An 18,644-nucleotide genomic window follows, 5' to 3' on the forward strand; every position below is an offset into this window, starting at 1 on the left:
AATGCAGAGGGGAAAACTTGAGAACTACTGATCAGTGGCGGCGAATAGTGGGATGTAGTGGGGCATTTGCTTCCCCCTCCACACACACTTGCTAAGCCTTTTTACAAAGAAAATTTTAACTGTCCTTGATACCCCACCCCGTTTTGGAACCCAATCGCCGCTACTGATGTCAATGTAGAGTCCACCCGTTTACTTCGTTAACGTCCAAGAAGTGAAGAAAGCCGCCACCACGAACGTGGATGGGGATAAACAGCGGGCGAGTTGTTTTCGTCCAATCACACTCAACCTTCAGCCAATGGGTGCAGCTGTCATTCGTCTCGTCTACTCCACGTGGAGTCTCAGTCACATGACTGCGAATACGCTGTTGCCGTACTTTGCAACTTCAGTGTGGAGCAGGGACTGCAGTTGAAACCTACTTTCAGTTTCAGTTTCAGTTCGGCCCGGAATGAAACATTGCGGTTCGCTTTCAGTTCTCGAATTGAAACTGGAATGAAACCGGAGTATATATGTCCGAACCAGAACTGGAATGATCTGATGTTTTACGTCCAGTTCGGCCCAAAATGAAACCTTTTGGTTCAGTTCTCGAACTAAAATTGGAACGAAACCAGAGTATATCTATCCGAACTGTAATTGGATGGTCTGAACTTGCACTTCCAGTTTGGCCCGAAATGAACGTTTTCAGTTCAGTTTCAGTTCTCGAACTTAAACCGTTTCCAGACCCAAATGTTAAGGATCTGGGCACGTTTTGCGATGTTTGAGATCAAGAAAAATGCTGAGTAACTTTTACATTTTCTTCATTTAATAACTGTATCTCACATTGTAATGACAATTGTAATTTATTTGTAATTATGTGTAAAATGAAAACGAAAAGTTTATATGAATACGCCGCGTCACTTATACTGGAGTCGATTCAGTTCAAAATTGCATCGAACAATGGGATGAAAATTAACTGTGAAAAAGTTACGTATCTTCTACTAAGAAAATTAACTTAAATCGATACAAAGTGTTCATACAATCATAATAAATAAAGCAATCTAACCACATTATACCTCTTATACCTCATGATCCCAAAAAAAGAGTTTGGCTGCTATTAGATAAAGTTTATATGAATACGCCGCGTCACTTATACTGGAGTCGATTCAGTTCAAAATTGCATCGAACAATGGGATGAAAATTAACTGTGAAAAAGTTACGTATCTTCTACTAAGAAAATTAACTTAAATCGATACAAATTGTTCATACAATCATAATAAATAAAGCAATCTAACCACATTATACCTCTTATACCTCATGATCCCAAAAAAAGAGTTTGGCTGCTATTAGATGATGGTATAAACTTCTTTCGAGAATTTCTTTTCAACATTGTAACATTTTGACTTTTTGAGAAATTGTGTTGATTTGAGTCAAATCATTTGACATAGAATGACCCAACTATATATTGATGAAGGAATTGGGAGCATAAAGGTAGAAATATCAATTTTCCTCAAATATCGCTCTGAAGCTCGCAAGTTGAACGCTCATTCACCCCACATTCCACCGGATGCAGAGCCGAGCAACAAGAATTTTCCACTCGGCTCTGCACAGTCAGCAAGGCAACGGCCCTCGCCAGCGGTGAGTGCACCTCCACTGTAAATTTCCATCTGCATCCAGGGATACCCCAGGTGCACAGCTGGAGGTGCAAAGTCCACCAAGTCATGACTCAAATCCAAAGTATAAAACCGCTGGAGACGGTAAATCGATCTCTCACTTCGCTCCAATATCACCACCAAACTGATCGACGAGAAGACGACGACGGCCTGCTGAGAGATCGCGACGTTACGAGGTGGCAACAAGCGAGAAGTCCATAAACAGTCCGGATTAACCAGCCGAAGAATCTGCAAGCCATAAGACAAGTCGCCGAATTGCCTGCCGTCTCTTATCGCCACCTTCGATCTCTCCAGCGGGCACCTGTCACCTTGCAGCCGTCGACGACGCCAGAAGCCGAGGGCCAGACCTACAGCAAGGGGTGAGTAGCGTTCAACATCACAGGCTCCCAACAATCCTTCATCAGCTTCCTTAAGGGTAGAGGTGGTTAGCCAAGTCAAACTTAAGACCTATCGTATTTATCTCAGCTACGTCCCGGCGTGACTCGATTCCGTACCTTACCCGACGTCACGCTACAATATATTTATACGGGCTGCTTCAAAATGATGTGAACGATTTCAAATCCTTATATATTTTTTTATTTTTCGTCCAAATTGCTTTAAATTTTACATGTAATTCCTAAAACTGTCAAAGTTTTTTTTTAATAAAATTTTGAACACAGTATCTCACAAACGTTCTATGTGAGCCCCATTTGTTACCCTGCATATATCCATTCGGTAATCGAATTCCACCCAGACCTGTTTCAGCATGTCTGCATCAACAGTTTGCACTGCAGCAGTAATGCGCTCTTTCAGTTTATTGACATCTGCGGGTAGAGGAGGTTTGTACACAATGTCCTTTAGATGTCCCCACACAAAAGAATCACAGGGGGTTAAATCCGGGGATCTTGGTGACCAACGTAGTAACTATTGATCATTTTGAGTAGATTTGGTAGTCCAGTGTTCCGCAACCTTTTTTTTACTCACGGCACACCACAGACGGGCCTAGACTCAACACGGCACACCAAAATGTCTGTCCCCTCAAAATCATATGAATCTTAATATAATTACGAAATATTACGTCATTATGTAATCAATTATTATTATTATCATCATTTTTGTTATTATTATTATTTATTATAAAACATGAATAGACTTATGCATTTATTAAAAATTTATTAACTTTAATTCACTGTAGAAAATACACATTTCTAATACGAATTTTAAAGTAAATAACTCTACTCATACCTTCAATGTGATATTTGAGCCTGCTTAGCTGCACACAGACGGCTGATTCGTGGCGGAATCGTTGACAAAGCAAACCTCATTTCTTCATCGATGGATTTGAGTCTCTCTCTCCTTGATGTTTTAATTGCAGTCAACGTCGAGAAGCCCAGTTCACACAAATAAGTAGTTGAAAATGGTAATAACACATTAACTGCCATCTCAAAGATAGCCGGGTATTCATTTACTGCTTATTGACAACCAAAATGTATCCAAAGGCACTTCGAAAAATTTTAATTTCAATGTTCTGTCTGCCTTCAAATCTGCCAGTTCCTCTTGTAAGCGTAAATTTTTCGGAAGATATTTCGAATCCATACTGAATGAATCACGAACCCAGTCAAAATCGTCAACGCTCTCTCCAAAATATTTTTTGAAAGTCTGCTGCAAGAGTACTAAATGTTCTTTAATTAAGTCCATCAACACCTTGTTATCGTCAGCAAGGTGCCATACAGTTTGGAACATCTCACACGATCCATTTACAATTGTTTGTATCCACAAGTTCAACTTATTAATAAATCCTTGAATCTTATCCATACTAGTCAGAATATTTTCGTTTCTACCTTGCATTTTTCTGTTTAGTTCATTCAAGTGTACGAAAATATCGGAAAGATATGCCAACTTAGATACCCATTCATCATCTGCAAATAAATCCGCATATGCAGAGCACAGGTGTGATAGAACTGAACTGAAATACTGTAATTGTTGTCTGACAATGTGTGGGTCCTTCGGCGAAGGAAAAGGGCAATAAAGTTTAAGAAGCGCCGACAAACAGGCACAAAACAGCCAGTCGTAGAGTGCCACACACGTAAATTTGCCGTTGCGTAGAAACGAATTTTCGTTTCGTCTCCCTCTCTCTTAGCATCACGTGTTCTACCCTGCTCGAAAACCTTCGCTATTGTTGCCACATTGTCATTCCATTCCGGGACACACTCGCGCAAACATAATTGAAAACAATTGAATAGCGCTCCATCTCGCGGTTCCCACCGTTCGGTAGGGACGCTAATGTGGCAATATAGCACGGCGTAGTGCTTGCTTCTTTTATGCAGTGCATGTTCATTGGCTAGCTAGTAACTAGTGTTGCCAACTGTAATAATGAAGCACTATTTCTGTCACGGAAGGGGAAAAGGCAGGTAAAGTGGCGGTGAGTTTTGTTGGATTGGAAGCACCATATTTTTATTTTATACTAAGTATTTGACCGGTTTGACGTTGTGTGCGTGTATTGCGTGTGTGTATGTAAAAGTGTGTGTTTGCTAATGAACGTTAAATTCCATAATGCCTCCAGTTCTGTCGAAGTTGAAATCAAAAACCTTGCATAGCCAAGCTCGGGAAATGCTAAGCAACGTGCACGAGTTCATGAAGGAGGAAGCCAGTCATTGTGTTAGCATCCCAATAAAGCATTTTGGCAAGAGAGCAGCGAACAGCAGCAACAAATTGTTCATATTTCATAATTTTGGAATTATTCAAAATAAATAAATTATGTGGCTCCAACATCATTTCAACTCTGGCTCCGGCACGTGTTCTTGTAGAAATTGCATAGAGGAGGCTGTCATTTTTGCTGCTTAATGCGGTACATATTGTTTTCTGTGTTAAAATTGCCATGCTTTGATGGGTGACCAAGTTCATAGCAGGGCCGGCGGAAGGGGAGGGCGAACCGTCCCATCGCCCAGAGCGGCAAAATTTGAAGAGAAGAAAAAAATAAGCCTATTGAAAACTGTGATCGAGCGATATATTCTTTTGCGCTGAATATTATTGAAATAGCTTAAGAAGTCTCATTATTTATTTTATATTTTGATGTTTTATTTAGGAATATATTGATTTTCAATTTTCCGTTGCTGCGTAATGACCGGGGGGGGGGGGTCGAAATCTGCCGCCACCTCCCAGGGAGGCAAAATGACTAGCGCCGGCCCTGGTTCATAACAAAATAAAAAGCCGCGCAGCTTATCGTCTAGTGGCAGTATATGTACTTGTTATTGTTGTGGAAGCCGGCATCCTTTGTAAATGTACAACAAAGGCAACCGACTGTCGCCGATCTAAGAGAGGAAATAATAATACTGCTTCAGGAGGAGTGTTATGGTGCAATTGTAGCGGTTTAACACGTTGGCATGTTATTATCTGCCGTTGCAGTTCCATACCAGTGTATACGGGTTTTGGGAGTGAAAAGTTAGAACGCCACCAGTGCATTAATGCAATGAAAAATAATATATATATATTTTTATTTTGTTTGAAATCACTCAAATAAGGAATCGTATGAAGAAGTCTTCTTTGCAGCATTTTTGGTAATTTTACTTATGTGTTAGTTCATATTTTGCGAATTTTTAGTCCATATGTATGTAGCTACATACAAAGCCACTTGTTAGTACATATTAATCCTAGTCCTGGTATAATGCATGACGTTTAAAACTCAACGTTAGATAGACCTGAATTCTCTAATTTTATTGTTGTACGTAACAGCTGTGCATCGGCGCACTGCAGCGATTTTTCTATCTGCTCCATTAGCAACACTGCTTCTTTAGTTGTTTCGCGCATAGCACGGCAGAATTATCTGCGCTGGACTCTACACAAAAGATGCAGTGTTACAAACAAAGAACTCGCTTGAATAGCTCTATTGTATGATTGGTGCGGGCCGCTAAAAGGCTTGCTAAAAGTCTCACGCTATGTCCAACGTGGATACGGGCAAGGCGGTGCGTGCGGTGTGATGCGAGCGCCGCACCGCAGATATGTGCGTGAACGCAGGGAGTGTCCAACGTTACTGCGTGCGATTGTGTTGAGCAGTTGCGACGAACATGGCTTCCAGTTCGGTGCGCTCCGTGCTATTAATGGAAAGTAGTGTAATTAAAATGAGAATATTGAAGGAACACAAGAGACGTCACAGACAAAAGACGCACACAAACTTCAGGAAAAGGTTGTCGTATGGAGAATTTCATCATCTGTATCCGCAGCTACGAGCAGATGAAAATGCATTTCATCAGTACACAAGAATGACAATAAACACCTTTGACTATATTGTGAAAAGATTGGATGGTGCTTGTTATCATTAATTCCTGTACTCTCAGCTACGGAATCCCACTCCTTATCAACAATTAAACGATCTTTGTAACGAGGGTTTCTTTTATCCCACAACATATTTCTTCTTTGCACTTCTGCAATAAGCCCTTCCATCTTTCTTGGCGACTGGCCACCGGACGGCAAATGCGATACAAAACAAACCTGTTTGAAAATCAAACGTTGCGTGCGTTGCGAGCGGACGAATCGCACGCGTCACGTGTCTACGTAGGACGGGCCCATTTCTGACTACAGGTTTGATCGGATACGACTCCCGCGTTGCTCGCATCGCCCCGCACGCACCGTGCTGCCCGTATCCACGTTGGACATAGCGTTACGCGGCTTTCTTTGCGGTGAACACAAAGCTTGCCGCCTGTAACCCATCAAACCGGCCCAATATAACAGGCGAGAATACATATAAGATGAGCAAACTATAACAATATTAAGTAAATAAATTACATTTAATTTCTTTGAAAATATAACAGTTATCAGCAAGAATAAACAAGCACCTTCTTACTTAAAGTCGACAATTAATTTCTTACAATATTAGGTAAAAGTTCGAGTCACACCTTTCACCTTGTGACGGCACACTAATGTGCCGCGGCACACCGGTTGCGGAACACTGTGGTAGTCTGTTATTAAGGTAATTTGTAGTAAGCATGTGTAGTCTGTTATTAAGGTAATTTGTAGTAAGCATGTGTAGGAATGTTTGTCCAGTCACAGTTTCTTCGTGAAAGAAGTACGGACCGCACACTTTGGTAGATGAAATGGCCCAAAACACATTAGTCTTCTGCAGTGGCGGATTAAGCTTCCTCGCCGCCCCTAGGCACAAACTTAATGTGCGCCCTTCTCAAAAGAAAAGTAGTAACTTATTTGCAGTATTTTTACAGGCTAATATAAAAATTAGTGAGCATACTGAAATAAAAAACAAATGATAAAAATCAATAACAACAATTCATTTTATGTATGTGCTATACCTAAAATTATGTAATGTATTGAGAAATTACATTCACCAGTCATAAATGAAGCCGCTTCCGCCTCACTTTGGTTGCTGCAAACTCGTGTATAAGTTCTTCAAAGTTGATGTGTCCATCAGTTAAGATGTCTGCTTCGATGTGGAGAATAGATAACTCGTTCAGTCTTTTATTACACCTTGTCTTACCTGCTATGAGTCTTTGCGATTTAGAAAAATCGTTTTCAGCATTCTGATTAATTCCACGTCTTAACGGGCCGCAACCTGATGACAGTGATGGCACCAGGGAAAAGTGACGGTGGGGAAGGTGGGGAAGGGATCGACAAAAATATTGTTGGGGGGCAGTCCACCGGTATTGGTGTGACCCAGAGTTGCCAGATAAAATGTGTATGGCGCACACCGCCCTTTTAGTAGTTTTAGGCCAATGGTACCCATTTACCATGAATATTCTTCTATTCACTGTAGTCCTCGCGATTTCCCTGTCCATTTAGCCATTTTGGCTGTGTGACATATTACACATCAGACAAACGCTGTGTGTGCATTATGGTTTTCAACCTCCACTAGTTTGGAAATTACAGTATAATTTGAACGGGGGGGGGGGGTATGAAGCAACATCCACACGATGAGTGTGCGTTAAAGCGAGCCATTTACAAAGAAAATGAGAGGGAAATGCTCCCTTGACGTTGGCGAGACGCTGTGATTGCCAAAAGCTAAAGTCAAATCGTTGCACACTTGCAGCTGGAAAATCAATGTCATTCATTCCTCGTTGCATTTTCTTGTCTTCAGCCATCCATTACATTCGGTCAATTTCTCGCAGCAAGACCTGGCTGCTATAATTTCAAAACACAGAGTCGCTTGTTTCAATGTTATTTTAGAGAGCGCCCTTTTTAAAAAGAAAAGAAATTATAGATTCTGTTTTTTTTTTTTTTTTTTTTTTTTTGCAATGAGAATTGTACATACAGCTGAATGAGTTTAAAACTGAACAACAGAGAAAATTACAGAAACTGTTAACACAACGACGAAGCTTGCAATCACGTATCTAGAAATATATTTCGAGGGGAATTAATTTATCCTTCATGCATTTCATGAAATCAACATAATTCCCCCTTTGGTTCCGTCACCAGTGTAACCTGGGCCTAAGTTTGGAAAGGCGGGGAGGGCAGAACATGAACATTAGGTTCCAAAAGGGTTTTAAAAATTTCTTCTACCATTGTACATTTTAATAAACATGAAAATTTGTGGGGGAGGGGTTGTCCTGCCTTGCACCTTTCCCTGTGGTCTACAGGGATTAACCCGCACAGCTGAAAACAAGGATACTTTGTCCTAATCTGGGATAAGTAAAGGATGCCTATTAATTTTCCCAATCAGAATTATATATTTCCATTACTGTGATAACCCTAATTAGTAATTACACAAAGATGCGAATAGAAATGGGGAAATGAGGAAACAGGGACCTTTCCTATACAGGATGGCACAAAAGTTACGTACAGCTGATGTTGCCTTTTCTTTTACATTCCTAGGTTTTAATTCTGTTTTTTTTCTTCCAACCCGGATTTCACAAGAACCAATCTCTTCTCGGATGAGGCTGTGTTTCACGTTAGCGGAGAGGTCAATAAGCAAAACATGCGATACTGGAGTAAGGATAATCCACATTGGACCATGGACAGCACGGCAACAGGCTGTGAAAAGATATTGCTGTGGTGCGGAATTTGTAACATGAGCATCATCGGACCAATATTCATCGACGGAAACCTCAAAGCCGAAAGGTACCTGGACTTGCTGGAAGATTCTGTAACACCCATGATGGCCAACCCTGATGGAACCGCCCCCACCTTCTTCCAGCAGGACGGGGCCCCTCCACACTTTGGGATTGACGTGCGGGCTTGACACAAACTTCCTGGGGCACTGGATCAGGAGACGAGGTCCTATGGAGTGGCCAGCGCATTCGCCTGATTTGAACCCACTGGATTTTTGTTCTATGGGGTCACGTGAAAGCTAAGGTGAAGAGAAAATCAGGAGCTTGGATCACCTCAAGCAGCGCATCCAAGCAGCATGTAATGTCATCACGGGACACCCTTCAAAAAGTGCAGGATGATTGGATGGCCCGGATTCACCTGTGCATGACGTTTGAAGGGGGACACATCGAGCATGTTCTTTAAAAGCAGACCTATAACTATATTATTCATGTTCAAGCACTGTAAGTTCTGTAATACATGTCAGTAAGAAATACATAAATGTATACGTTAGCTGTATGGTGACTTTTGCGCCATCCTGTAGAATCATGTCGCCCCTGTTGATGTAAGAATGTAAAAATATGCATATAGACTAGCATTAGGATCGTTTTTTTTTTATATAGTTTTGATTTAGAATGTATATTTTTAGCACACATCCTCAATACAAGCTTGGGAACAAATAATTAATAATAATAATAACTGAAATTCGGTATTACAATATTTATAAAATATTCATAATAAATTAATAACCATCTATAATGATTACATCAATTAAATACAGGAGAGCTTACTGTATAATACTGACGGTTTATTGTAAGAGAGATAAAAATATTTAACAACAACAACAAAGTTTTACATTTTAAAATCAATTAAATTAACTTTTATTTGAAAAAAGAAATATATCGAAAACGGTTCGTTTGCAAGATATTTTAGAACTGCGATAAAAAAATGGAATGTGGAAGAAAGTATCTACGAAACAAATGTGCATTTGCAGCTTTATTATCTTTATTGTGCCTAGACGGGGTGTGCAGGATCCCGAAACGTCGGAACGGGATTGGGGAGGAAAAAATTCCCGTCCCGATCCCGACTTCAGGAAATGACTTCGCGACTTTTCGGGATACCGAGCAGTCGGGAAATACCGAATACTCACTTTAAAAAGTCGTTGATTCTCGGCGTTTTCTGCATTGTAAATGTCTGGTGGAACTAATCGGAAATTGTTAGTTTTTGTACCAGAAATGCAAAAACATGTTAAAATTACATGTAGAATTCGAAATTTTTAGAGCTTCGGAAAATTTCGGACATTTCCCGTCCCGAAATTTTCCCGACAGTCGGGAAATTGCGAATTTTTCCCGTCCCGAATATCGGGATTTAAAAGAGATCGAGTCTGCTGCCACGCACGTGTCAGCAGTAAGAATAAGCGTCAAATTTGCTCTGCCACGTAATTCGTCTGCTAAGAGGATGTTACAAATCTTAAGAACAGAGAAATGCAAGTTTATGATTAGTGGGAATGAATGTACAGATAATTTAGAACAATTTTCTTTAGAAAGCATTTAGCGATATTATTTTAATGCTAAAGAAGAATGCTGAGGGACCTAACCTTAAAACATTTTTGTGAAAGTAATCGCTACAACTTCACAGTATGTGTTACAGACGTAATTGCGTACATATCAAGATGAAATTACGATAAAACAAAGACCGAGTCTACTGCCACGCGCATCTTTTTTAAGGTTCCAGCAGAAAAAGAACGTGGCAGCAGACACTACCTTTTAGGGCCTCAACGCATGAAAAATAAGTGGATCATTTATGCTGTATAAAAAAGATCTTGTGAATCAGCTGATTACAGCTGAAGTGAAATTTACACATGACAGAGGCAGACGTGGTGTTCCATTTGGAAAACATTATTTAGAGGTAAGGTGATAATTGAACAGTTTTGTTTGCTTCATATTTACACAAGCTAATGTCAACAGCAAACGTTTTGTAATGACAATAATTAACTTAAAGGTACGACTAGATTTGAATAGAGTGAATTCTATACCCATGTCAGCGTGAAATATTGACATTCACGAAAGAGAAAATATTTTATCCAATATTTCCCATCATTATCAGAACTTGTATATGAAAGTGCTTTAATTAAGGATGTGATTTTATTCAAGATCCTACAGACATTCCAAAAGAAAATTGATATGAATGACATTGCACACAATATAAGCTACAATTATCATCATTGCCAGTGCTATATACAGGTGTGAAAATTCAAGGTTACGTATTCTTGAAATTAGAATTGCACGTTAATGCAGATCTTATGAAAGTAAATATTCCTTAACTTCAAAACAAGCAACAAAGATTACGATTTGTTTTAGTTGGTCCTGCAGATGCAGTATGTAATTTTTTCAATTTTGGAACCACTAGCAGTTGCAACAATATCCTAGTCGAACATCTGGATTTACCACCAAATTTGTCAAATTTATTTATTCCATTTAGGCCTATATGACGTTTTGTATAAGATATTTATTTCTCTGTTATACTTTTGTGCATTCCAATATTATTATATGTTGCATATCTGTACCTTCGTTTCAAGTCGCATGTTTCGCAAACCACTATTTCTGGACCTACATGATTCTTAAGTTTTATATTGGAATATTAATCGCATAATGCAATCATGTGATGTAGAGAGAAAGAGAGACAGAAGCGAATTATTGTAAGAGCATTGTCTACTATTGGTTGCCTACTCGTAGGAGGGAAAATCTTCGGTAATGGTTCCGATTGTTTTATAATTTGGTAAAAATTTACTATCCTTCGGACACATGTAACTTCTTCGTTTCGTCAATTTTTGACATTCGTATTTACCTATGTGTTAAGCGGAACATTCCTTAAGGTGTATTGACGTTTTTTTGATCCCAGTAATTGCAATTTTTCACATTACGAGTACTTCTTTCTTGTAGTCTTTTCACTTACCTGAGACACAATATGGCACGTGCAACTTCCTACATAATCGCGCGTCGTGCTTCTGTTTTGTCGATTGTCAAGAAATACCCGTGAACAAAGCTCATCTGATCTAATTTTTTTAAAAACTTTTTCACATTGTTTTACGAAGAAAATTGTAATGTTTCGTGGCGCTATCCGTGAATGGTTTTTGGGGCTATCCGTCCCAGAATAAGTGGGAAATTTAAAGAAAAAAAAAATTTCGTTTTAAATTTTTGAGTCCAAATTTCCCACAGATTCCGGGCTCCGCCCCTGGGGTAATTGACCTACCGTGGCCTCCGCTCCGGCTACCCGGCATTCTCCATAGAGTCCCTGTTAAAGGCCTGTTAGAAATTGGCCGGAGTCACCTGCCCCCAAATGAGCCCCAAACTTGTAAATTTGAAGAAATCAGTTTCCAGGATACGGAAAATTTACCTGAATTTCACCACGACACGTCATATTAGGCATCTACCCACAGCCCATTCCTTCTAATGAGTAGCTTACATTCACTGCCACATGTTGGACATTCCTTTTCTTTCTTCACGATCCCGTGTTCAATTAAATTAAGAAATCCACTGGATCTTCCACACCCGGTATGAATTTCACCATGCATCCACAACACGTCATGTTTCTAACTTTTGTTGCAATCACAGACAGTTCGAATCACCCAATGAACATGAACAAAACACAATCACGATGCATGATTATGTACGAAGGTTGGAGAATTAATTTTCAACAAAGAACATGAATTTCCCCTATCATACATTCCCACATCACACAAAACATTTTCCCTTATTACGTTAAGTAGTTTCTTCTGTAAAAATGAAGAAATCTGTCCAAACAATAGTAAACTAGTACTGTTAGGGGGAATGAATGTAGAAGAAAATTTATGTTAATGCTAAGACAACCATACCTGACCTGCCTAACCTAACCACGAAAGCATATATTGAATCGCTTAAACTCCGCAGTATGTGTTAACAGACGTAAATCGAATTTCTTATTTTTGTCTCTTCTATTCCTTCTCGCACAGCTGTTGTGTTATTTGTGAATGGAAATCTTAAAACATTGTATAGTTATATTTCTATTGCCTTAGGACTAGGGTTACAAGACCTCCATTTTTTTTTTTTGTGGACATGTCCTACATTTTAGCTTAAAGTCCAGCAGTCACGTAATTTGAAAATATGTGCTTCAGTCGAAAAAAAGAGTAATCAAAGGAAACATAATGCATTAAAATTCTACAAAGTTACTGAACAATAAACCACCCAAATGAAACTTCTGGAACCATTTCAAGTTATCTCATGGACATTATGTTTCATATTATTTCAAGTTATGTTAATTCCTGAATATTTGTTTGTCATTCCAGGTTATAATGCAAATGTTGAGAGAGTATTTTCATTAATGTCAGCACAATGGAGTGATGAAAGAAAGGAATGTCTCAGGCAGTCTGTAAGAGATTTTCTACTGGTTCAGTATAATTTCAAAGAGTTCAGAGTTCCATGAATATTTTCTGCGAATGATTTGTGACCTACATTTTTGGATAGGTAGTCCTACTTTTCCCTTATGGTGATCTGGTAACCCTATTTAGGACCAGATAATAGGCCCATTCTCCAAACATGACTAGTTTTAGCTATGTAGTAAGCTTTTAATTAACAATAATTGAAATGTTTTAATGTGGTAGAATAGACAGTCATCCATCAAAGTGCTTTCCAGACATAACACTGCTTGAATTTTCTTTTCACTGGATTACATTAATAATCTGGCATATTAGATTCATTTCTTCATCTAGACATTTTGCGAATGTACCTTCTTGGATCTCATTTGCCTATGGCAGTGATTCCCAAAGTGTGCCTCGTGGTGCCCTGGGGTGCCTTGGATTGCTTACAGGGGTGCTGCAAAATGTTCAATATTTTCACTGAAATGACACTTACTTGTTAGTCAACACGTGGTTTTTAGATATAGTCTTAGCTCGCACAGAGCCATCCAATCTACTCAAGCACGTTGATGCCGCTGCTGCTGGGAATGCTGGTAACACATGACAACAGCTGCACCGCAGGTTAGCTGCGGTCAAGTGATCAGATGCCTACTAGGAGCATCTGCTTTATTTAAACTCGTTTGTACATATGATACAGAAAAGGTTACAAGTGAAGATACAATATGAGCAAGGTACAGAAATTCTGGTATATTACATACTCTCCTGTGGAGACCAGTGACAACAGCTTGATTATCACAGAACAAGTGAACTGCATTCAGTCTTAACACACAACAAGGTGCCAAGGTGAACCAGTTTCCAGCTGAAACAACAGTTCTCCATCCTCAGTAACTGCATATGTAACAATATGTCTGAGGTGGCATCAGAAAAGAGATCACAATATCACAGCATGCAAATGCAAATGTGATTCATGAATGAAATAAATCTAAATCTATATAAGTCCAGAGCTAGCTGGGGCCGTAAGGAGAAAGGAACTTCGATTATGCTACGAAGCTTGAGCACAGCCCAGTCTGGTGCGTTCAGGAGAATGGCGTTGGTTAGCGGATGTGTCACTGAGGTGGTGGACACAACCCACGTCATGAATCTGGCATGCACTTGTTTAACACTGCGGAACCGAAGAGCCTTCCGGGGGATTTAGTGAAGCAAAGGTAGGTATTTATATAACACTGAGACCTGCAGGTTAACCAGGGACACCGGGATACCTAGGTGGATCACTTCACGGACAGGAGTGACAGTGCACTTATCCGTGTTCAAGGAGATGTCGTCCATCTGCACTTGTTGGGGAAGATCCTGAAGTTGGCCCGGACGACCAACAAAAAGCACATCATCATAGTAGACAAACACTAAAATCTGGCATTGTACTGCTAACTCCTCCATGTACAAGTAAGAAAATATTTGCATATAATAAGGTACCCATGGGAAGCTTTGTAAATCTGAAGATGTTGCCACCACACTTAACACCAAAGTACTGTCGAGTAACTGGCGCAAGCTGCACATGATCAAAGCTGTCTTTCAAGTCCAGTTTAATCATGTGGATGAAAGTTGAAGGAAGATTCTGCAGTTTATATGGCGTAGGGAGGTGGAAGCTAAGACGAGGGTATTTGCCGGTCCACTCACTACAGTTGTATGTGACATGAAAGGGCCCGGTATCAGAAAAGACTGCATTGAAACTTAACTATTGTTTTTGTGATGCACTTTTACAGCAAATGCAAGCTGTGCCCCATTCCACGACTCCACCATAACTGAATAGTAAAGCAGGCACTACAAGAGAGCGGTAGTCATCTGATATTCAGTGTTGCAAAATCACCCGATTCATGGATGTACCCAGTATTTACACAGAAAATATATACAGGATGTTTAATAAATACTTGAGGGGGTTACAAATATTTATTGCAAGTAAAGTATTAAACTTACTTTAATGAAACCCGTTCAGAACGAACGAGGAATTCAAACTTTTTTTTTTAACACTTACAAATGCTCAATGTATTCACCAAGGGGAACATTGCATGCATCAACACGATAGTCTACTTCTTGTAACACTTGTATCAACATGGGCCTGTCGATAGTGTCTATCCCTGTGATGATACGCAATATCACACAGGATCAGTGAGACGTATACCCTTTCTTTGATGAAACTCCACAAAAAGACATTGCGTGGTGTAAGGTCTTGTGATCTTGGGAACCAAAACATTGCACAAAACACTGTGAGCGATGTGGGTGATTGTCGCTTAGCGTCAGGGATATGAACTCTACGCTAAATGAAACATGCACACACAAACTGTTTGCATTTCTATCACGTGTTGATGCGTGCGATTTCACCTGTGGTACATTGCACATTTTTAGGTGTTAAAAGAAACTGTTTTGAGTTCCTCGTTCATTCTGGACTGGTTTCATTAACGAAACTTCAATAGTTTACTTGCAATCAATTTTTGTAACCGCTCAATTATTTATGAAACTCCTGGTATAAACATACCTATCTTCAGTTCCAAAATTAAACTTTTAGTTTGTCTGCAATTATATATTACCCACCACAAGCCCTTCCTCAACAAATGTAAAGCTTTCCTGGTTTACTATGAACTGCAGCAGCATGACCATCAGGAGAGGATCTGTGCCCATGCTTGATAAAAAATCAGGTTATGTTTTCATGTTCTGCCATTTAATTCAAGGAATAAATGGTTCCGCTCCCAAAATTCGAAAAGTGAGATTTTTGTGTGTAAGCCACCTAATATAAAAATTTATGACTAAAATTTCCCCTGAACTTTTAAAGCTTTTTTTTAAACAAAATGTACACAAGTTAGTAACGCAATATATTGACTGAATTTCAGTGTGCTAACTATATGAAATGTACAAAATAATAATTATGATGAAAAAATTGAGTTAGATATTCATGCATCTGATGGATCAAGTAGAAAAACTTCCGCTGGGATGTAATAATAATAATAAATTTGGAATAAAGTGGGTTTATTTTATTGGTTGATGTTATTATTTTCTGCTGATAATTATTATTATTTCTACTGTACAAGTTATATCAACAGTGTGACCCTACTTACAAAAAAATTCTGGTGACATCCATGTGCAGGAAAAAATTTAAAAAAAACATTAAGAGAAAATACTATTTCTGCTACCAGGTTAACTACACTGATGATTATAAACTATTGGCCAAAATAAATGTGTATATTAGAGCCTCCTGTTCAGAGCTTAGTAAATTGTTCAGCTCAAAATCACGCAAAGATAGGGTGACCATACGTCCTGTTTTAGAGGCTTGTCCCGTCCATATTATTAGAAATCCGATATTCCTCATGTTTTATAAAAGTCTAGGAGTTAACTTGAAAGCCAAGTCTAAATATTTCAGACATTTCATGCTAAGAAAGATGTTTTATGTGTGTTTCATTATTTGTAGAGCAGTGAATAAGCTTGCAAATTCTTTGTGGAATTGCAACAAGAATTTAAATTTCCTGTCTTAACACAAATTCAAAAGAAAAATCTAAAGTTGTGTGTGTGATAGGTGGGGTAAAGTTTTTGACGGAGATTAAGTGGTTGATGAAGAATAAAGCTTGTCTCAAGAAGATACTTCTGGCATTACTCAAATTCATCATAAAGGTTGATCAGAATGGATGAGAAATGCTTTGTAAGTCATACCAAGATTATAATAATTAATACCTTTTGACAATGGGAGATCATATCTCATTTATTATTAAGATGTATCATTTATGTGATAAATGTTTTATTAATTAATAACAATATGTTAATAATAATTTTATGATTCTTTGGGATGGGGGAAGAGTAAACTGATCTCCTTAGGATGTCCCATTTTTGGGTCAAAATATTGTGGTCACCCTATGCAAAGAATGTTCATGAAACATAACACATACATAATATTTATTCGTTATATGACATTTTTCCACTGCAACCACCAGCATTCCAGAACATAAACTGCCATTGGTTGTAACGCTCAAAGACTCGGGGTTACAAAAAGCTGAAATGTCTTACCTATTATGTACTTAACGTTTTACTCAATTTACAGATCAAGATTTGAAAACCACTTCGGTTGCCAAGTAAGTTCAATGGTGTACTTATAATTTCTGCTGAAAGTCTGGGTTCAAATCGTGCCAAACCATGGATCATGGTTCACACATCACATGGATCACACATCATGTGTGTCCTCATCTTTTGCAATTAACCTATTGAGGAAATATAATGGCAGATAACCAAAATTGGTATGAAATGCCCTGAAGGTAAGTCAGTTATGCCAGGAGTGACTAAAAATACATATTTCTTTACACTTTTTCTGCAAGAATACTGAATAAAGATTGATTACTTAACAGATGGGAAACAATGCGAGTAAAGGAGATGAGAAAAATCAGACACGACTTACAGCTGAAGAGAAGCAGGCTCTACAAGCAGTGTTTCATAATGCATGTGGGCAAGCATCTTCATGCAACAGGAATTGCTTGAAGGTAAAATATGTTTTCATATCTTCTGCGTAAGTTTTCTTTTCTTTTTTTGACATGACTTATGTTTATTTGCAAAGTAATCATTTCATTTATTTTCATATGTTATTTAAATGATTGTATTAAGTCGACACAGGACCTTATCTTTCACTCAACAATGTACATAAAATTGTATGTGAATACCTTAAATGAATTGTGTGCCTAAAGAATTGACTGATTTGGTGTTTTAAGGCTAATTGGGACTGGATCTACTGTTTAAAGTGGGATCCAAACTACTATGTGCCTCCACCAGGTATTGAACCTGGGACCCCTTGATTACAGGGTGATGATGCTACCACTGTGCCATCGGGGAGGCACTATGTGCCTACATAAATATACCTAATGTACTCATGTAAGCACACAGGAGCAGGATGGGAACGTTGTTATGAAAAATGCAAAAGTAATTTTGAGGGTTAGTCATTATGCAACAGGTATTTTATTCTAAAGTGCATGATCACATAAGTTGAAAAGTTATCAGATTTTTATCTTTTTAAGCTTTTAACATATTTTGAACCAAATTTTGTCCAGGGTCTTGATGCAGCCACGTGGTATTGTTAGCTAGAGGGAAAAGAAGCATGTACAAAAAAGTTGTTGATTACTTTTGGGAAAATGTTGGCATGTAGTGTGAGTTATGCTCAATATGAAATAATTAGGACTGGACCTACAGTTAATGTCGGGGAGTGTAGCCCCGTTCCAGTTTGTATCCAGAAACTGTCGGTAAGGCATAGATTACAAGGATAAATATGCACAAACACAACGACGTCATGCTGCTTTCTCGAAGACAGTGTTGCCAACACCTATTTGGCAATTATCATTCACAAAAAATGTCTTGGCCGCCATATTGGATCCAAGACATGGTGGGGACCAACAGTTAAGTTTGCATCAGAACCACTGTGCAATGAACTTCCACTGTGGATCAGATCAGAGACTCCTTTATTACAAGGCAACTGTGATACCATGCCATCGGAGAGGTTCCTGTGCTCAATATAAATAAACCATTTAAGCATGAGTCATGAACTTTAAAAATGAACATTTAATTATAAAGTATGT

At 38.8% G+C, this 18,644-nt stretch overlaps 1 protein-coding gene across 3 annotated transcripts in view; it reads left to right on the top strand.

Moving 5' to 3' along the window:
- The first annotated feature begins 10,581 nt into the window (after positions 1-10,581).
- The window catches only part of LOC145992016 (MTOR-associated protein MEAK7), a 28,881-nt gene continuing 20,818 nt past the window's right edge, over positions 10,582-18,644 (top strand). The window contains exons 1-2 of one of the 3 annotated variants that reach the window (XM_083128030.1): positions 10,582-10,655; positions 17,430-17,561. In XM_083128030.1, the coding sequence (XP_082984156.1) occupies positions 10,635-10,655; positions 17,430-17,561 (153 nt within the window). In that variant the 5' untranslated portion in view covers positions 10,582-10,634. Of the gene's footprint in view, positions 10,656-10,785; positions 10,898-12,982; positions 13,062-17,429; positions 17,562-18,644 lie in introns of those variants that run through there. The other 2 variants (XM_083128028.1, XM_083128029.1) reach the window with 2 other exon arrangements.

Source organism: Lepisma saccharinum, chromosome 9 (assembly GCF_977018435.1).
Source record: "Lepisma saccharinum chromosome 9, izLepSacc3.1, whole genome shotgun sequence".
Lineage (NCBI taxonomy): Eukaryota > Metazoa > Arthropoda > Insecta > Zygentoma > Lepismatidae > Lepisma > Lepisma saccharinum.